This window comes from Anomaloglossus baeobatrachus, chromosome 2 (assembly GCF_048569485.1).
Source record: "Anomaloglossus baeobatrachus isolate aAnoBae1 chromosome 2, aAnoBae1.hap1, whole genome shotgun sequence".
Taxonomy (NCBI): domain Eukaryota; kingdom Metazoa; phylum Chordata; class Amphibia; order Anura; family Aromobatidae; genus Anomaloglossus; species Anomaloglossus baeobatrachus.
The window spans coordinates 83,795,964-83,815,083 of NC_134354.1; the positions used below are offsets into that span (position 1 = coordinate 83,795,964).

Sequence of the window (19,120 nt, forward strand, 5' to 3'; positions counted from 1 at the left end):
TTGCAGAAAACCCACTCCTGAACCCATCACAGTCATGTCATCACTGTAAAAAAGGAAGCAAAAGGCTTAGAGCACGACATACTTACTGAGTCTCCCTGTGGCTGTAATTCTAGGGCCGCTGATTATCCCTCATACATACAGTTAGGTCCAGAAATATTTGGACAGTGACACAATTTTCGCGAGTTGGGCTCTGCATGCCACCACATTGGATTTGAAATGAAACCTCTACAACAGAATTCAAGTGCAGATTGTAACGTTTAATTTGAAGGTTTGAACAAAAATATCTGATAGAAATTGTAGGAATTGTACACATTTCTTTACAAACACTCCACATTTTAGGAGGTCAAAAGTAATTGGACAAATAAACCAAACCCAAACAAAATATTTTTATTTTCAATATTTTGTTGCGAATCCTTTGGAGGCAATCACTGCCTTAAGTCTGGAACCCATGGACATCACCAAACGCTGGGTTTCCTCCTTCTTAATGCTTTGCCAGGCTTTTACAGCCGCAGCCTTCAGGTCTTGCTTGTTTGTGGGTCTTTCCGTCTTAAGTCTGGATTTGAGCAAGTGAAATGCATGCTCAATTGGGTTAAGATCTGGTGATTGACTTGGCCATTGCAGAATGTTCCACTTTTTTGCACTCATGAACTCCTGGGTAGCTTTGGCTGTATGCTTGGGGTCATTGTCCATCTGTACTATGAAGCGCCGTCCGATCAACTTTGCGGCATTTGGCTGAATCTGGGCTGAAAGTATATCCCGGTACACTTCAGAATTCATCCGGCAACTCTTGTCTGCTGTTATGTCATCAATAAACACAAGTGACCCAGTGCCATTGAAAGCCATGCATGCCCATGCCATCACGTTGCCTCCACCATGTTTTACAGAGGATGTGGTGTGCCTTGGATCATGTGCCGTTCCCTTTCTTCTTCAAACTTTTTTCTTCCCATCATTCTGGTACAGGTTGATCTTTGTCTCATCTGTCCATAGAATACTTTTCCAGAACTGAGCTGGCTTCATGAGGTGTTTTTCAGCAAATTTAACTCTGACCTGTCTATTTTTGGAATTGATGAATGGTTTGCATCTAGATGTGAACCCTTTGTATTTACTTTCATGGAGTCTTCTCTTTACTGTTGACTTAGAGACAGATACACCTACTTCACTGAGAGTGTTCTGGACTTCAGTTGATGTTGTGAACGGGTTCTTCTTCACCAAAGAAAGTATGCGGCGATCATCCACCACTGTTGTCATCCGTGGACGCCCAGGCCTTTTTGAGTTCCCAAGCTCACCAGTCAATTCCTTTTTTCTCAGAATGTACCCGACTGTTGATTTTGCTACTCCAAGCATGTCTGCTATCTCTCTGATGGATTTTTTCTTTTTTTTCAGCCTCAGGATGTTCTGCTTCACCTCAATTGAGAGTTCCTTAGACCGCATGTTGTCTGGTCACAGCAACAGCTTCCAAATGCAAAACCACACACCTGTAATCAACCCCAGACCTTTTAACTACTTCATTGATTACAGGTTAACGAGGGAGACGCCTTCAGAGTTAATTGTAGCCCTTAGAGTCCCTTGTCCAATTACTTTTGGTCCCTTGAAAAAGAGGAGGCTATGCATTACAGAGCTATGATTCCTAAACCCTTTCTCCGATTTGGATGTGAAAACTCTCATATTGCAGCTGGGAGTGTGCACTTTCAGCCCATATTATATATATAATTGTATTTCTGAACATGTTTTTGTAAACAGCTAAAATAACAAAACTTGTGTCACTGTCCAAATATTTCTGGACCTAACTGTATTAACTGCTTTTCCCGCCCACCAGCGTTTCTGATTGGCTGTAGTCAGACCCTGCCCCTAGACAATGTCTGTGATTGGTTGGATTCACAGACCCTGTCTAGGGGGTCCATAAAAGTGGTGTTGGATCCCCCTATCTAATGATACAGATAAAGCCCATGGCTACAGGCTGCAGCCCCTAGCTATGTGCTTATCTTGATTGTGTATCAAAATAAGAGGAACCACATGCAACTTTTTTTAATTATTTAAATAAATACTAAAAAAAAAAAATGGCATACAGTTACCCCAATTTTGATACCCAGCCAAAATAAAGCCCGACAGCTGGGGGCTGGTATTCTCAGGCTGGGGAGACCCATACTTATTGGGCCCCCCAAGCCTAAACATAGTCTGCAGACACCCAGGATTGCCACATTTATTAAATGTGACAGTCCTGGCACTTTACCCGGCTCTTTCCGATTGCCCTGGTGTGGTAGTAATTGGGGTAATAAGGGGTTAATGACAGCTCATAACTGCCACTAAGCTGTAGATTAATAATGGAAGGCATCAATGAAACCTCCCACCATTACTAATCTGTAAGTGAAAAGAAATATTGTGGGAACCTTCAGCTGTGCCTGCAACTAATCTAAGTGATGTCACTGCTCAACAATGAAGCTCAGTCTCTGTCTGAAGTCCACAGTGGGCAGTCATGTTCTACGAACACGCACTGTGCCTTCAGATGTATCAGAGCTAGAATCATCATGGGACTTTGTGTGGATTAAGTCGGAGCTGGAATCATCATGGGACTTTGTGTGGATTACGTCGGACCTTTGTTTTTTGGGGGCTTATCAAAGTGGTGAAAGAGGGTGTTTTTTGTATTTTATTTCAAATAAAGGATTTTTTTGGAATTTGTGTTTATTTACTTTCCCTTACAGATTAGTAATAGGGAGGGTCTCATAGTCACCTCCATTACTAATCTAGGGCTTATTGGCAGCTGTGAGCTGCGGTTAACCCCTAATTACCCCGATTGCTACTGCACCAGGGCAATCGGGCAGAGCAGGGTAATGTGTCAAAACTGTCACATCTAATCAGTGCAGCAATCCTGTGGCTATAGGCTGCTAATTTTAGGCTGGGGGGCCTAAGAATACAAGCGCGCAGCTGTTGGGCTTTATTTTGGCTGGGTATCTAAATGTGTGGGGACCGCATACCATTTTTAAAAATTATTTATTTAAATAATTAAAAAAAGCCACATGTGGGTCCTCTTATTTTGATATACAGCCAAGATAAATGCAAAGCTGGGGGTTGCAGTCTGAAGCCATGGGCTTTATCTATGCTGGTTTCAATAGATAGGAGACTCTACGACAATTTTATTTATTTTATACCACGATAGACCTGCAGACAGTGTCTGTGATTCCAACCAATCATAGACGCTGTCTGGGAGCGGGGTCTGACTGCAGCCAAACAGAGATGCCGGTGGGTGGGGAAAGCAGTGAATATGTATGAGGGAAAATCAGTGGCCCTAGAAGTACAGCTGCGGGAGTAGTTACTGCCACACCAGAGATTTGGTATGTCCTGCTTTATTGTCTTTCTTTTACAGCCCCCCTACACCATTTTACATTGTAATTCAATGGGTTCAGTATATTCACTGAACTGTTTGGTGAACTATTCGGCAAACCTCGGGAAGTTCTGTAAAGATCGGCGAACCAAACGAAAAGTTTGCTCATCTCTAATGGTGTCCTGATGTGCCATACAAATAATCAGGAAAGAATATTTGCAAATCTGGTGAGCTTTCGGATTACCTATAAATTACATACTTTTTTCCTCCTACAAATTTGTCAAAATTCATCATAGTGACTTTGTTTCATAAAGGATCTATATAAAAGGGCACCAATCACCAGGATTTTCCTATATAACCTAAAGCTAGTGCTATACTGGCACTATCAGGCTGATTCTATGCATACCTTTAGTTATCAGCTCGGATGTATAGGTTTTGAAACAAGCAAATAAAGTTTGTAAAATGAACAGGTTTTTGATTGGTAGCAGCTGCCAATCAGCTAATAGCTGGGGTAGATATTCATAGTGATTTCCACCTCCCTGCCTGTCCATCCTCCCACTATCTATTATTTATGCTAATTCCATTATAGAGGTTTGTGGCTATAAATGATAGTGGCTAAAAGGACCTATGCTGATGTCATACCCTTGTGATCAGAAGGGACAGGGCCTCAGCCAACAGAAAAATAATGTTGCTTCCTGGTATCAGCTATGTTGGTTGAGGCCCTGCCCCTTCTGGTCACATGGGTATGACATCAGCATAGGTCCTTTTAGCCACCATGATTTAACCCATTTTACTTTTTTTGGATTTCAAAACCTACACATCCTAGCTGACCACTACAGGTATGTATAGAATCAGCATGATAGTGCCAGTATAGCACTAGCTTTAGGTTATATAGGAAAATCCTGGTGATTGGTGTGCTTTAAACTTTTTGGTCTCCCATTGACCTGACAAGATGGGATGACATTAATAAAATAGAACATTTAACCCATAGATATATACACCCCTACTACAACTTTTCTCTTGGTACAGTCATAGTATGAGCAGTGCTAATGGCAAATAAAAGAAGTTCTGACCTCTCTTTGGTTTAATTGGTGGCTCTGGTTTAACTATTAAGTTGTCTTTTATGTATTTTTTTATTTTTTTTATTTTTCACATAAATAAAAACTTAAAATTTGTACACTGGCCACTAAAGCTAATATTAAACTGTTACTTCCTGTACTTGACTCATACAAAAATCAGTGTATAGAACCATTATCTGAGCATGCTTCAATATCAACAAAGGTCCTTCTGATATTCTGAAAACACATTAGGGGCGGTTTAATATAAAAAAAAACAATATGACCGGTTCCTTTTAAGTATAAAAAGGGTAAGTCCAGCACTCAAGAGACATAAACAAGGGGTCAATTAATTTTGAATTTTTTTTTTTTATTTTCTGCAAAAAGGATGATCTATGTAAAACGTAAGACGATGTTTCGGCTTCTGGGAAGCCTTCATCAGGGTTTTACGTATAAAGCGTTGAGGGTATTGGAAAGGAGATCTACAATATCAGATTGTTGTCAGGGCATCTGTGGTATGGGTAAGGTGCCCAAGAATGCAGAGTCAAATCATATATGGAGTAAATGAGTAGGATGCATGAGATAGAGGAGCAGTGCGCCTTTAAGATGTACACCAGGGTAATGGACCATGTCCCAGGCAATGGTGCTTTCATGGGAGCTGTGATAATTCATACCATTATTCCTGCTTTATTCATATTTAAATTAAGAAAAAAAACACACAAAAGTTGGGTCAGATCTTTGACATTAGTGTAAATAAGATAATTGCAGGGTGGAAAAGGCATCTTACTGCAGGCATCATAAATGAACTACTGAACTACTCACCTCCTGTGGTCTTCATTAAACATAGTCCTGACAAATATTGGAAAAGAGGATGAAAGGACATATCCTCTCCAAGCATTGCATCCTGTGAATATCACATAGGCTCGACATATCAACTGCTGATTGATGTTACTGCTTTTTCCCAATAAATGTCATGACTATGTTCTATGAAGACTAGAGTTTGTGAGTAGCTAATTTATGAAGCCGGTGGGCATTTGCTTTTTACGCCCTGCACTTATCTTATTTGCATTGGTATGTTTGGTGACAGCCTAGAGCTGGGTGTTGGCCATCATATAATTTTTCCACTGGCCATTTGGAAAAAATCACTAAGTGTCACTGCTGAATTGCAATGTAATGGACAGGGATCACATTGCTAGCACTCTGGTACTGTGACCTTTACACACAAGTTGTAAAGAGTCAGACCAAGTCGGATTCTTTATGACTTGTTTGTACCTTAGTGGTCACGATGCGGCCATACTGACCTTTATTACGCTGCAGTACAGCAGTGGCAGATAGGGATATCTTTGGCCACAGGTCCTGTATCGACGCCAAAATCTCAATGTAGTTCCAGCCTTATATCTGTAGGAATTTTTTTTTTTCAATGTTTACAAATCTAACTGGCCAAATGCCATGGAGCTACAATGTCTAAATGTCCTCTGTTGGGCAAAAAGCAACTTGCCAGATTACCAGCATTGATGGGAAAATCTCCAGCATACTAGTTAATAGTCTCATTGCACATATATGTAATATGTTCCATATTTTTTATTAACTTTTTTTTACAAAGCAGAAAACAGATCCGTCTGAGAATTGGGTATTTCTTGAAGGGATCTGACTAGGGATGATCAAATACCTCAAATATTCGGCTTCGCGAATATTTTCCGAATAGCTTACCGCTATGCAGTATTCGATGCACAAGGTAACTCTATGGGAAGCCCGAATAGTTCCGAATAGTTGTTATTCGGGGTTTCCCATAGACTTACATTGCGCATCGAATATTCTCGAATAGTCGAATAGCGGCAATTTATTCGGCAAATATTCGCAAAGCCGAATATTTGAGGTATTCGATCATCCCTAGATCTGACCACAAAGTTGTTGTCCTATAAAGTAGAGGCGCTAATGTTGCTAAGATGATGTTTACAATGATACCTTTAGTTGAGAAATCCGTGGCTGGATTGCAGAATAATCCTTGTTCAAACCTTCCGAAATTATGTAATTAGTGCACAGTCCTCAGCATCAGGGCGGGACTTAGTGGGTCGGGTCCTATTTTATAATTCTTCCTACTGCCTTGCCTCTTTCTATATTTACATTTTGCGCCATCACCACTACCACTGTTGGTGTGCGCATTGCTATTGTTACATTGTCTTCAATAAAATAGCTTTGAAATGAGCACATGCGCCGATCATGATTTCCAGCACCATTTTATTGAGTGGCAGCAGCACATGCGCAGATTTATTTATTTATCAGCACATGCGCCACCGCTCATAGTCATCTCCACATTGTCCTCAATAAAATGGTACTGGAGATCGTGGTATGTGCATGCGCTGATTTCGGCGCCATTTTATTGAAGACAATAGCAAGAGGAGGAATCATTGCAGAGAATGCAGCCCACAAAGTCCCACCCTAATGCTCAAGCCTGTGTTCTAATTATTATGAAGGTTTAAACAAGGAGTATTCTGCAATCAAGCCTCAGATTTCTTATCTAAAGGTTTCATTGTAATCAGCAACTTAGTGCTATTATTGCACTGCCTCTAGTTTATAGGACAAAAACCTGATGGTTAGTTCCCTTTAAAAAGTGACCTTATTCACCCTGAATAGCTGTGCGTGTCTGTATTACAAAGCAAAGATGAATCACCTGTGATATTCCTTTTATTCACAAAGATAATGACCTTTTGAGTCATATTTTTATGGATCCTTGTAGTGTTTCGATTTTTTTTATCCGGAAAGTCATCTGGTGATCATATGTTCCCTTCTTGTTACAAGCCAGCACAGCTTTCAAATATGGCGACCCAAACACACAGCATCCAATTTCCTAAACTTCCGTGGATTTGACATGGGAAGATATCAGTCTATACTAAGGTTAAACAACCATGTGTGTCTGTATTGGTGGTCCATGGACACTTCTATGAATACCTCCTGTAGATTTGTGATCTTTTATGCCTTTTGTGTATTTTTATATTTGAGTATCTATTTCAGTCTTTCCTCACTTTACAGAAAATGTATCATGGAATATTTGCTTGTAATTTAATTTCTGAGGACTAGAAGGGGAAAGAAGTCCAAGGGGATAAAATCCCTATAAGTTACATGCATTTTTTTCTCTCGTCAACAGGACTACCCCCGGATAGCGCCGGCATTTTGGCACTACCTGCGGGTAGATGTGAGTAACGAATAGCATTTAAAGCTCACGCTTTCGTTCTTCATCCTTTGTGATGACTCTACCTTCTTTGACCTCGAAATGGGAACTGCATACATGAAAATAAGTTAGGGTTAAAAGTGGACTATTAATAATTCTGCATTGATTCCAATTCTGGGTGCTTACTTTACAATAAAAAAAATCTGAAGAATGTAAACCAATAAAGTTAAAGAAATGAAAAAAATAATTATTATATAGATATTCAAGACCATGGATAGAGTATTACACATCTGCCCATGGATGGAAAGTGACAACCATTTAAGCAAATCTAGGGTATATTCACATTTGTCTGTTTTGTTTCAGGAAATCCATTCCATTCATCTTAAAAGGAACCTGTCACCAGATTTGGCCCCTTTAAGCTGCGGCCACTATCAGTGGGCTCTTATATACAGCATACTAGAATATCGTATATAAAAGCCCAGGCCGCTGTGTAGAATGTAAAAAACACCTTTATAATAATCACCTAGAGGGCAGTCCGGCCTGATGGGCGTTGTTGCTTTCAGTCCTGCGCCTCCTCTCTGCTGCTGTGGCGCCCTGGACAAGCCAGGACGTCACAGGTACTACAACAACACACCCCACACCCCGGCTAGGCACACCGAAGTCAGACAAAAATCCTTGTTGCCTCCCTCCAGGGGCTGATGTCAACACCAGGGGGTGGAGCCAGGCGGTTGGTCCCACCCACCGAGGAATTCACAGTCCTGGAGGCGGGAAAAGGAAGTGAGATCAGTTTTTGGAGTAAAGGAGGGAAGTGGTAGTAGATGAGACTGACCGTGTCCGGGTGCGTGGCCCGGGCACATACAGCAAGGTTGGCAGACGGTGGTGACCGTCTGCAGGCGAGGCAGATTGACGTGAACCGTAAGGACCGGGGAGGGCGGTGGCCCGCCGGTACCGGATCGGGGAGCTAAGAGAAGCCAGCACCATTCGGCAGGGTTTACGGACCCCGACCAGGCTAGGAGTCGCTGTAAAACCGGTCAAATCCATTAGCGAAGGGAACCTCCGGGGTTTCCCAGCAGTCAAGACCCGATTGAAGGCAACAGCTCAAACCGTGTAGGGAAATACAGTCACCGCCAAGGCTACAGTTCCCAGGGCCAGAGCCTGCGGGCAAAAGGGGCTCCCTCAGCCTCCATCCAAGCTGGGGAGCGGGTTACCGGTGGGAAGCCATTGGGACCATGAACATAACACAGGTGCAGGGAAAGGCAGTCACCGCCAACCTACCGGGAGAAGAACCACCGCGGCCATCTGTGGGACCCGTCCATCCAGCCGTTTGTTTTACCGGAGACTTTGTGTTCATCATTGGCTGAGTGAGTACCACTGTGCCATGCGGCACCGCGCTGCCCCCGCGACCCTGCACCTCACCAGGCCCCGTAACCCGCCTGCCATCCTCCCTTCACCGGGCCCCGGGACAACCAACCCCCCTACCCACGGAGGGGAAAAACAACATCCAAGCTGCTCCCTGTCATCGCTCCCGGGATCCCCGTCCAGAGCAGCGGTGGTGTCACAACCTCACCACAACCGTGGGTGGCGTCACCACCCACGGTGACGCCACCCACGGACAATAAACCCCCAAAACCATCACCCTTTTAACTCACGGGCGAGTCCCCGGGATCCGGCCCACTGCTCAAGCCACCACCGAGCAGCAGCAGCCGGACCCGAGCAGTGGGTGAGTGCAGCGTCCCCCTCCCCGCCCGCGACACTGCGATCGCAGTCCTCCTTCTTTAGAGCCTCGTATGGATGACATGTCCTACGTCATCCACAGAGGCCAACATTGCGCTCCTGCGCAGGCATTCTTTGATTTGTCCTGCTAAGGGCATTTCAAAGTACTGTAATGCACAGGCACGAGTAAAGGTGAAAGACTGCCCGCGCATGCGCACTACAATACTTTGATCTGCCCTCAGCCGGAGAGATCAAAGTGCGCCTGCGCAAGACTGCAATGCCGGCATGTGGGGATGATGTAGGACATGTCATCAACACTGGGCTGGTGTAGAAGGCACCAGACCAGAGACCAGAGATACCCATTAGACCAGACCGCTCCCTAGGTGGCTATAATAAAAGTGTTTTTTGCATTCTACTGATTGGCCTGGGCTGTTATATACAGTATTCTGGAATGTTGTATATAAGAGCTCACTGATGGTGGCTGCAGCTTGTAGGGGCCAAATTCCATGACAGGTTACCTTTAATGGAGCTGTTTCTGCTTCATGCAAGTGCATTTCTATACGAATGTTCAGATGAAAGGGAAAAATTACACACATTTTTGCAATAAATCTGCTGCGTTATCTTCATCTGCAGCATGTATCCTACGTTTACCCTTCAGGTATGGTCACACCAAGTTTTTTATGTGGATCTTGTAATGAAACGTACAAAAAAAACCATCAAAACTTTTTCTTTTTAAATATTTTTCCTATTGATTTCAATAGAAAATCCATATTGAGGTTCATACATTGCAGTGCCTTTTTTATGTGGAATTTTCATGGTATTGGCTCAAAATTTGGCACCATCAAGTCAAAAGGTTGCAAAACAATACAAGTTAAAAAATGTAAGAAAATGTGCCAGATCTTAAAATGTCAAAATAAACACATGGCTCTCTGATGGGGATTTTTTTTTAAAACAATGTTGAATTTGTCCATCTTGGAAAATCCTTTGTGTTTTTTAGCGAAAAATGGGTAGAAAGGCCAAGTTTTGGAGGCATTTTGATTTTTGTAGAGAATTTGGACAATTATTGCTTCAAAACCTCAATAAACTCAGTTTGCACATACCCTTAGGCAGGAATGGGTATCTTATTTCTGCCAAGCGCCATTTGGATATTTATAACCTCATTCGGATACCATACAAATTTAAAAGCTTAAAATTTATCCTCTTATATTTGGTCAAACAATTAATTAAGTCACAACTAATGTGGTATGTGGAGCTGCTTCTCTTTGGTGAGATGTGTGATGTTAGGTGGTATTGATTATCTTGTTATTTGCAACTGCCTATCCAGGTTTGCGTCTGTGTAGTTGACTTTTTGCAATACAATTTTTAAAGAACTGATCTCAGAAGGAAGTTGTTCCGAACACAGATGTATATCACACTGCATGTCTCCTCTAAGTGAGAAATTCATCACAGCTCACATTACATTTATAGAACTCCAAGACTGCCATATATACATAACAGGAGATGCTGAGACTGCAGTATATACATCACATAAGAGACACTGAGACTGCTGTGTGTATATATATATATATATATATATATATAATATATATATATATATATCTCACATAGGAGACACTGAGACAGCTGTATACATCACATAGAAGATACTGAGACTGCTGTATGTACAACACATTAAAGAAATTGAATCTGCAGTATTCATCACAGACCAGACATTGAGACTGCTGTATACATCACATAGAAGATACTGAGACTGCTGTATATACAACACATTTAAGACATTGAAACTATGGTATTCATCACAGACCAGACACAGATACTGCTCCATATATCACATTAGGGACATTGAGGCTGCTGCATACATCACATAGGAGAAACCAAGACTGCTGTATACATCACAGAAGGGATGCTGGAGCATATACATCACATAGGAAATACTGAAGCTGATGTATGTACATCAGATAGTAGATGCTGAATGTGGTGTATATACATCACATAGGAAACACTGAGCCATATATATTTCATAGGAGATGCCAGGGATGGAACATATACATCACATGGTATACTCTGGGACTAGAGCATATACTGTACATCACATGGGATACACTGGGGCTGAAGCAAATACAGTACATCACATGGGATATACTGGGGATGGAGCATATACATTACATGGGATACACTGGGGCTGGAGAATATACATCACATAGGAAACATGGGCTGGTGCATATACATTACATAGAATACACCAGGGCTGGTGCATATACATTACATAGGACACACCGAGGCTGCAACATATACATCACATAGAAGACAATGGGTCATATACATCACATAGGAAAAACTGGGGCTGCTGTCTTCATTGGTGGCACCGGAGCTCGGAGTGCAGAGCACGCCAACTCCACTTACAAAGCATATCCTGACGCTGGCACTAGCCAGTGTCAGTATGTAATCATTCTTTGAATGCACCACAGGATTCTTTAGTGAAAGCTGCTTGTTGTGTACAAAGGAATTAAAGAGTTGTCATCCAGCAAAACAGGACCACCAGCCAAAGCATTGTGATCCCTATGGATCTGCTGAGGGATGGAGAAAAGGACATAACTGTCCTTAAATGGTCCCACATGTCGGAGGTTCCCCATCCCTGGCCTAGTGTCGAGTCAAAGTGTATTATGTTTAAGAATCCCACATCATTTTCTAGAATTTTAAATTCAGTTTTTCAGCATGGTTTTCAGTTCAGTATATTTACACACTTTTTTTTTGCAGTGTTTTTACTTCTCTTTCAACTTTGTTACAGACTGCATACCAAAGAAGTGGCATATCACTTTGCTTTTCTTTCTGTGGCACTTTTTTAAATCCTCATCAGAAAATAAAACTCTGCTATATGAACAGCAATGTCTTTTTCCATTGATATCAATAGAGAGTATTGAAAGAGCATTTGAAGTGTTTTTTAATGTGGATTTTGAAGCAGAGACTGATTCTAAAACCCATGTCAAAAACTCAGTGTGAACATATCGTTTATAAGCTCCATTGACAGAACCTGTTTAGTTTAACTGTAGTGGGAATTGGATTTAAAGTGCACCAATCACCAGGATTTTTGTATATAACCTAAAGCCAGTGCTCTACTGGCACTATCAGGCTGATTCTATACATACCTTTAGTTGTCAGCTCGGATGTACAGGTTTTGAAACACAAGCAAGTAAAGTTTGTAAAATTAGCAGCTTGTTGAGTGACAGCGGCTGCAGCAGCTGATAGCTGGGATGGATATTATTTATGCTAATTTTATTATAGAATTGATTTAATTTGTGTCTAAAAGGACCTGTGCTGATGTCATACCCATGTGAAGAGAAAGGGTGGGGCCTCAGCCAACATAGCTGATACCAGGAAGCAACATTTTTCTGTTTGCTTCCTGGTATCAGCTATGTTGGCTGAGTCCCCGCCCCTTCTGATCAGTGCTATATAACCTATAGCACTGGCTTTAGCTTATATAGCAAAATCCTGGTGATTGGTGCACTTTAAGCTGCATGATATTAGCCATATTGTATTTTCGACCCTACTAATCAGAAAAAAAGAAAACATTGAAAAAATGTGTGTGATAGAAGCCTAAATGGGAAATATTAGAAAAAGCCTGTTCTTTTTATTTCCTTAGACAACAGGAATTTTGTCCATATGTCTTGTTCATTTCATACTGAAGAACAGAACAGAATTGGCAAATGTAACTGATACATGATTCACTACTAGACAGTAGGAGCATAAAATATACAAGGGTTATTTAATGATTAATTCAAGATGATCCTGAAGAATTTAAAGCCTATATAAAAATGTAAAGGGTAAGAAGACTTTTGCAAACTTTTTAATACTATTGTTTAGTGTTTGCAGCTGTCTGCATGGTTGCAGACCATATTGTAGTTTCTCATGGGCCCCATGCTCTAATGGGGCCCCCATTTATTGCAAGTCTTTAATTGCATTAGCCTTTTTATGGCCCAAAGAAACTTTTTGGGCCCATTAGGTTCCAGGGCCAGGGTGTGATTGCAACCCCTTCATCTATTGTAGTTACACCTCTGGATGCAGAGCCCATATATCATCAGATCCTTGAAGAGTTATTATAATGAGTAAAATTCTAAAATATTAGTAAAAACAAGCATCTTTGGAAGTTACTTCTTGCCATTTTTTTTTCCGGCCACCTCTGCAGTTTATCAGAGGTAGCAGGTCTCCTAGGCAAAGAGCACAGCTCTTGCAAGTTCTATAGACATTGTAAGTGCTAATATAAATCTGTTGGATCACTGGATCCAATCAGTTTCAATAGAACTTGCACAAACAAAAATTAGTTAAATGCTTTGTAAAAATTCCTCACCTCCCCTGATTCTGCTGCTTTTTTTCCGTTTTACTCTGGGGTGCTCTATTGCAGAGATATTCACATTTGTTGCTTTTGGAGCGCAGCATGTGAAATCTCTGCTTGTCATGCAACTGGGAATTTCTTCATAGTCTTCTCTAGGGGCGTGCACTCTCTGTTAGATGCTGCCAATTACAACTCAGCAACATCTGACACTGCTAGATGGCTGCCAACCTTTGAAAGCGTCAGGGAGGGAGAGGAAAGCACACACCCCTAGAAAAAAAACCTTAAGGAAATCCTAGATGAACCCCAAGGAAAGATTTCACATACTGTGCTCCAAAAGCAACAGATGTGAATATCTCTGCATAGGAGCAATGTAGCACAAAACGGGAAAAAGTGCCAGAATCAGTGGAGTGCGGAGATTTTGGCAAGGTATTTGACTCTTTTTTTGGTACAAAACAGGTCCTGTTTCACATATATGGGACATTATATCAAATCTAATTCTCCTACATGGTCTGGCTTCTTCCAGATCACAATGGTTGTATGGTTCCATCCAAATAACTTGAAAATAAAAATAGACTGAACTGTCATAAGTTGCACGATGACTAGCATTCTGGCATCATTTTAGAAAATATTAGAGTTCACCTTTAAACCTGACTTATTATCATTAATGTAGTGACCCATTAAAAAAGCAATGTTATATTTCATTCTGCTTAAAACTATAAAGGAAGCTTTCATTGTAAATGCAGAGCTGAGTTTATCATAAAGATAAGCTCAATGGCGCTAAGAACTTGTCATTTCATGCAGCAAATCAAAGGCGCAGCTTTCAAAGGCTAAGGAATAACAAACGGCGGAAAAAAAACCCCATATGAGCTCATTGTGCATTTCACAAAAGGTTGAAGCTGGTGCATTACCAATGAGATGATATTTTCCAGGTAATCTTGTTTCTTAATTATGACTGTTTTCTCTTTTTCGACAGGAACATGAACAGCTCAGTTATTCCTCTACAAGATCCAAAGCTCCCAGTGTTATTATCACAGGCCTCAAGCCATCCACCAAGTATATATTTCACATTCGCGTCAGGACCGCTGCAGGATACAGCGGGTACAGTCATAAGTTCGAATTTGAAACTGGAGATGAAAGTAAGTTTAATTAACTGCAGCGTTCTACAAAAGCAGACAGTATCAGATTCTCAAAATGTTTAATTTTTTTTTTTTCTTACTTTGCGGTAATTCAATATGCAAATATCCTATCCTTTCTTATTTCATTATCTGTCAGTGGTAGAAACATTACATACAATGGCTCAGATGACTTCAAGGGAACCTGTCTGGCGATTCATGCTGCTCAAACCGTAGGCAGCATGAATCACTGACTGTCTGCACAATAGCAGTTAGGTTCAATATTTTCTGAAATGTTAGAGCCTAATGTGGTTTATGTAGGATATAAAAAATATTATATATATATGTGTGTGTGTGTGTGTGTGTGTCGCCCCCGCGTCAGCAGCCGAGCTGCTCGGATCCGGATCCGCGGTGGCTCAAGAGGGCTCCGGACCCAGGGAGTCATGCGGCTCCTCAAACGAAGAGGGGTTATGTACAGGGAATGGTGTGGAAAGTTCGTGACGCCACTCGTGGTGCGTGGTAAGGTGGCGTACCACCGCTGCGGCTGGGAGTAACCGGTGGCGATGGTGTGGAGAGTCAGGTGTTTAACCCCTCCACAGGTAGGGGGGATGCCTTGGGACTCGGTGAAGGTGACGGGGATGTGCCGTTGGGACGGTAAGGGTCACTTGCGTACTCAATCAGTCCAATAATGCTGACACCGACAACTGTAGTAAACCAAAGTTCTGGGCATTGCTCCCGCTGAGGGGGAGCACGCCTGGGTCCCGTTTCTCTTGGTGTTGCCTGTTAGTCTGTGACCTTTTCCGTGGCACCTTGTCTTCTAGTTGGTCCCTTTAGTTTGAAACTAATCGGGTCCCGCTCAACAGTCTGGCTAACTGAGGGAGCTTGCTCTCAGGGTTCACGCTTGGGATTTTCTGGACCATATGTGGGGAAAGTCCTATCCCCCTTGTTGCACTAGCACCCCAATTTTGGAGCAGGTGGAGAATGGATCTTGAAGGCTCTGTCCTCGTTGGGTAAATTGTTAGGACGCCTGAAGCTACTCCCTGACCTGGGGTCCACGTACCCCGTAGTGCCCTGGCCCCTGCTCGGTGATGGCACAAGGCCGCCGGCTGTCCTCCTTGACAGTCTGTGCCCCTTGTTTCGATCCCCTGCGACCGGGGTCCAGCTCCTACCAGGCCCAGACCAATGTCTGCCACCTAGTAGCTCCAAGGAGCCCAGCTCCTGACCTCCTCTCTCTCCTCCGACACTACACTCTCCTGTGACCTTTCCTCTTGAGAGTCACTGCTCAACTGACTTATTCCTGACACTCCCGACGCCGCTGAACCAAACTCCCAAGTGGGCGACCCAATTCCACTCAGGCCGTCCACTGGTGTGTCTGGTGGGTGTGGTGCAGAGTGTTCCTAGGGTTTTGACTATGATATATATATACACAGTTAGGTCTAGAACAATTTGAACAGTGACAAAATTCAGTATGGTCTTAAAGTGCAGACGCTAAGCTTCGGGCCTCTATCACATGTCCGTGAAAAACACGCACATTTTGCATGGACGTGTAAAAGGTGCATATGGCTTTGCGTGTGCCGTGAATTTGCCACATGAATGTTCTCCGTGTGCTATTCGTGATAACACACAGCAAGCAGGAACTTTCTGCTCACCTGTCCCTAGTGCTGCTGTCCATGGTACTGATGTCTTCCGCTCTGCAGTCTCCGTCCCTGCTGTCTCCGGTGCTGCTGCTTCTGGTCCTCGGTGCAGTGACTATGTGATAAGCATAATGAGCGGCAGGGGTCAGAAGCAAGTGACAGCAGCGGCAGAGACAGCAGTGCTGGAGAAGGTGAGTATAGAAATTCATTTTATTTCACAGAAACGAGGTTTTCTCCAGTACGTGTCACACTGATGTCACACGGAGCACATCCGTGTGGTCCGTGTGACACCTGTACCGCCGGAGAAAAACGGACATGTCTATGTGTGGAGGACGCGGACACACATATGCTCCACATGGACACATGATACATGTGAAAACACACACGTGTTCGCAGACCCCTTGATTTTAATGGGTCTACGTGTGCCCGTGCCTCCGGTACTTGTTAAACTGGACGTTACATGTACCGAAGACACAGATGTGTGGAGGGGGCCTTAATTAGACAGTACTCACATCCTAATTGGAGTAAGGGTTTAGGAACAACTCTATAATATGTAGCTGCCTCTTTTTCAGGCACCAAAAGTAATTTGTCAATTATCTCAAAAGCTTTTTAATTGGCTGCATGGGCTATTCCCTCATTTATCCACCATCATTTACCATTGCCCAGGTTTCATCTAGTTTGTCACCCTCCATTCTGTAGGCCGCAGATCTAAAGTGACCTGCTGCCTACAGAATGGAGAACAACATGCAGGTAGACCATGTCTCCCTGCTCTAATGTACAGTTATCTCTATTGGCGTGCTGTACAATCCAATAAAGTTAAGAATTGTAATTGCTCCAGATGGGCCCCTCCTAGTGAGCCCCCACTGTCGCCCCAGTAGTAAGGGTACCGTCACACTAAACGACGTACCAGCGATTCCGACCATGATACGTCCTGGTCTGCATTACAGGTAAGTCGCTGGGAGGTCGCTGGTGAGATGTCACACAGTTAGACCTTACCAACGACGCAGTAATGATAGAGGTCGCAGTAGCGACCTGTATAATGATCTCGGCGGTCATTGGGACCCTCACACACAGCGTCAAACACAGCGATGGGTCCTGCCCTGCGGGAGCCCGACGACCAAACAATGAACCAGAACAGTGTGTAACGATCAGCGATTTCACAGCAGGGGCCAGGTCGCTGCTTAGTGTCACACACAGCGAGATCACTGATGAGATCAGTGGTGCGTCACAAAACCTGTGACTCAGCAGTGTTCTCGCTAGCGATCTCGCTATGTGAAAAGTAAAAGCTTTTGGCCTGCAGATATAGCGGTAGTCTGATGATTAAGCACATTTACATTCTGCCTCACTGGCGTACTGAAAGTATGCCTAAAATTAAGTTTTATCTTATCTGTAGCCGCTCGCTTACAATCATCAGGGTGATTACAATCATTGCTCGCTATACAGTGAGCGCACTGTAATCACTCCTCGGCACAGTGATTGACAGCGTATTCTATAGAGTGTGCTTACAGAGCAGGCTGTCAATCAATGTGCCAGTGAGTGATTACAACAAGCTCATTGTGAAGTGTTTGGTGAATGTAACTGCATCCTGCACCACACTGATGACTGGAATCGAGCAGCTACAAAGAGAATAATTTTCTGCATACCCGCTTCACCAGCCAGCCATAATATAAACAGTATTTACTTGTGGATTACCACTATTTCTGCAGATAAAATAGCATTTTTGGAGATGACAGGTTCCCTTTAAGTTTGTATTTAGTTGCATAGACCATGGTACGGTCACCAACAGCTTCCCATATGCAGTCATATGAAAAAGTTTGGGCACCCCTAATGTTAACCTTTTTTCTTTATAACAATTTGGGTTTCTGCAGCAGCTATTTCAGTTTCATATATCTAATAACTGATGGACTGAGTAATATTTCTGGATTGAAATGAGGTTTATTGTACTAACAGAAAATGTGCAATCCGCACTTAAACAAAATTTGACTGGTGCAAAAGTATGGGCACCCTTATCAATTTCTTGATTTGAACACTCCTAACTACTTTTTACTGACTTACTAAAGCACTAAATTGGTTTTGTAACCTCATTGAGCTTTGAACTTCATAGGCAGGTGTATCCAATCATGAGAAAAGGCATTTAAGGTGGCCACTTGCAAGTTGTTCTCCTATTTGAATCTCCTATGAAGAGTGGCATCATGGGCTCCTCAAAACAACTCTCAAATGATCTGAAAACAAAAGATTATTCAACATAGTTGTTCAGAGGAAGGATACAAAAAAGTTGTCTCAGAGATTTAAACTGTCAGTTTCCACTGTGAGGAACATAGTAAGGAAATGAAAGAACACAGGTACAGTTCTTGTTAAGCCCAGAAGTGGCAGGCCAAGAAAAATGTCAGAAAGGCAAAGAATAAGAATGGTGAGAACAGTCAAGGACAATCCACAGACTACCTCCAAAGACCTGCAGCATCATCTTGCTGCAGATGGTGTCAATGTGCATCGGTCAACAATACAGCGCCCTTTGCACAAGGAGAAGCTGTATGGAAAAGTGATGCGAAAGAAGCCGTTTCTGCAAGCACGGCACAAACAGAGTCGCCTGAGGTATGCAAAAGCACATTTGGACAAGCCAATTACATTTTGGAAGAAGGTCCTGTGGACTGATCAAACAAAGATTGAGTTGTTTGGTCATACAAAAAGGCGTTATGCATGGAGGCAAAAAACACAGCATTCCAAGAAAAGCACTTGCTACCCACAGTAAAATTTGGTGGAGGTTCCATCATGCTTTGGGGCTGTGTGG

General features: G+C 42.7%; 1 protein-coding gene across 2 annotated transcripts in view; it reads left to right on the forward strand.

Moving 5' to 3' along the window:
• Window positions 1–19,120, forward strand: part of EPHA6 (EPH receptor A6) — a 1,356,729-nt gene that overhangs the window by 957,939 nt on the left and 379,670 nt on the right. Inside the window, exons 7-8 of one of the 2 annotated variants that reach the window (XM_075335125.1) lie at window positions 7,520–7,567; window positions 14,560–14,722. In XM_075335125.1, the coding sequence (XP_075191240.1) occupies window positions 7,520–7,567; window positions 14,560–14,722 (211 nt within the window). The remainder of the gene's footprint in view (window positions 1–7,519; window positions 7,568–14,559; window positions 14,723–19,120) is intronic. The other variant, XM_075335126.1, reaches the window with a different exon arrangement.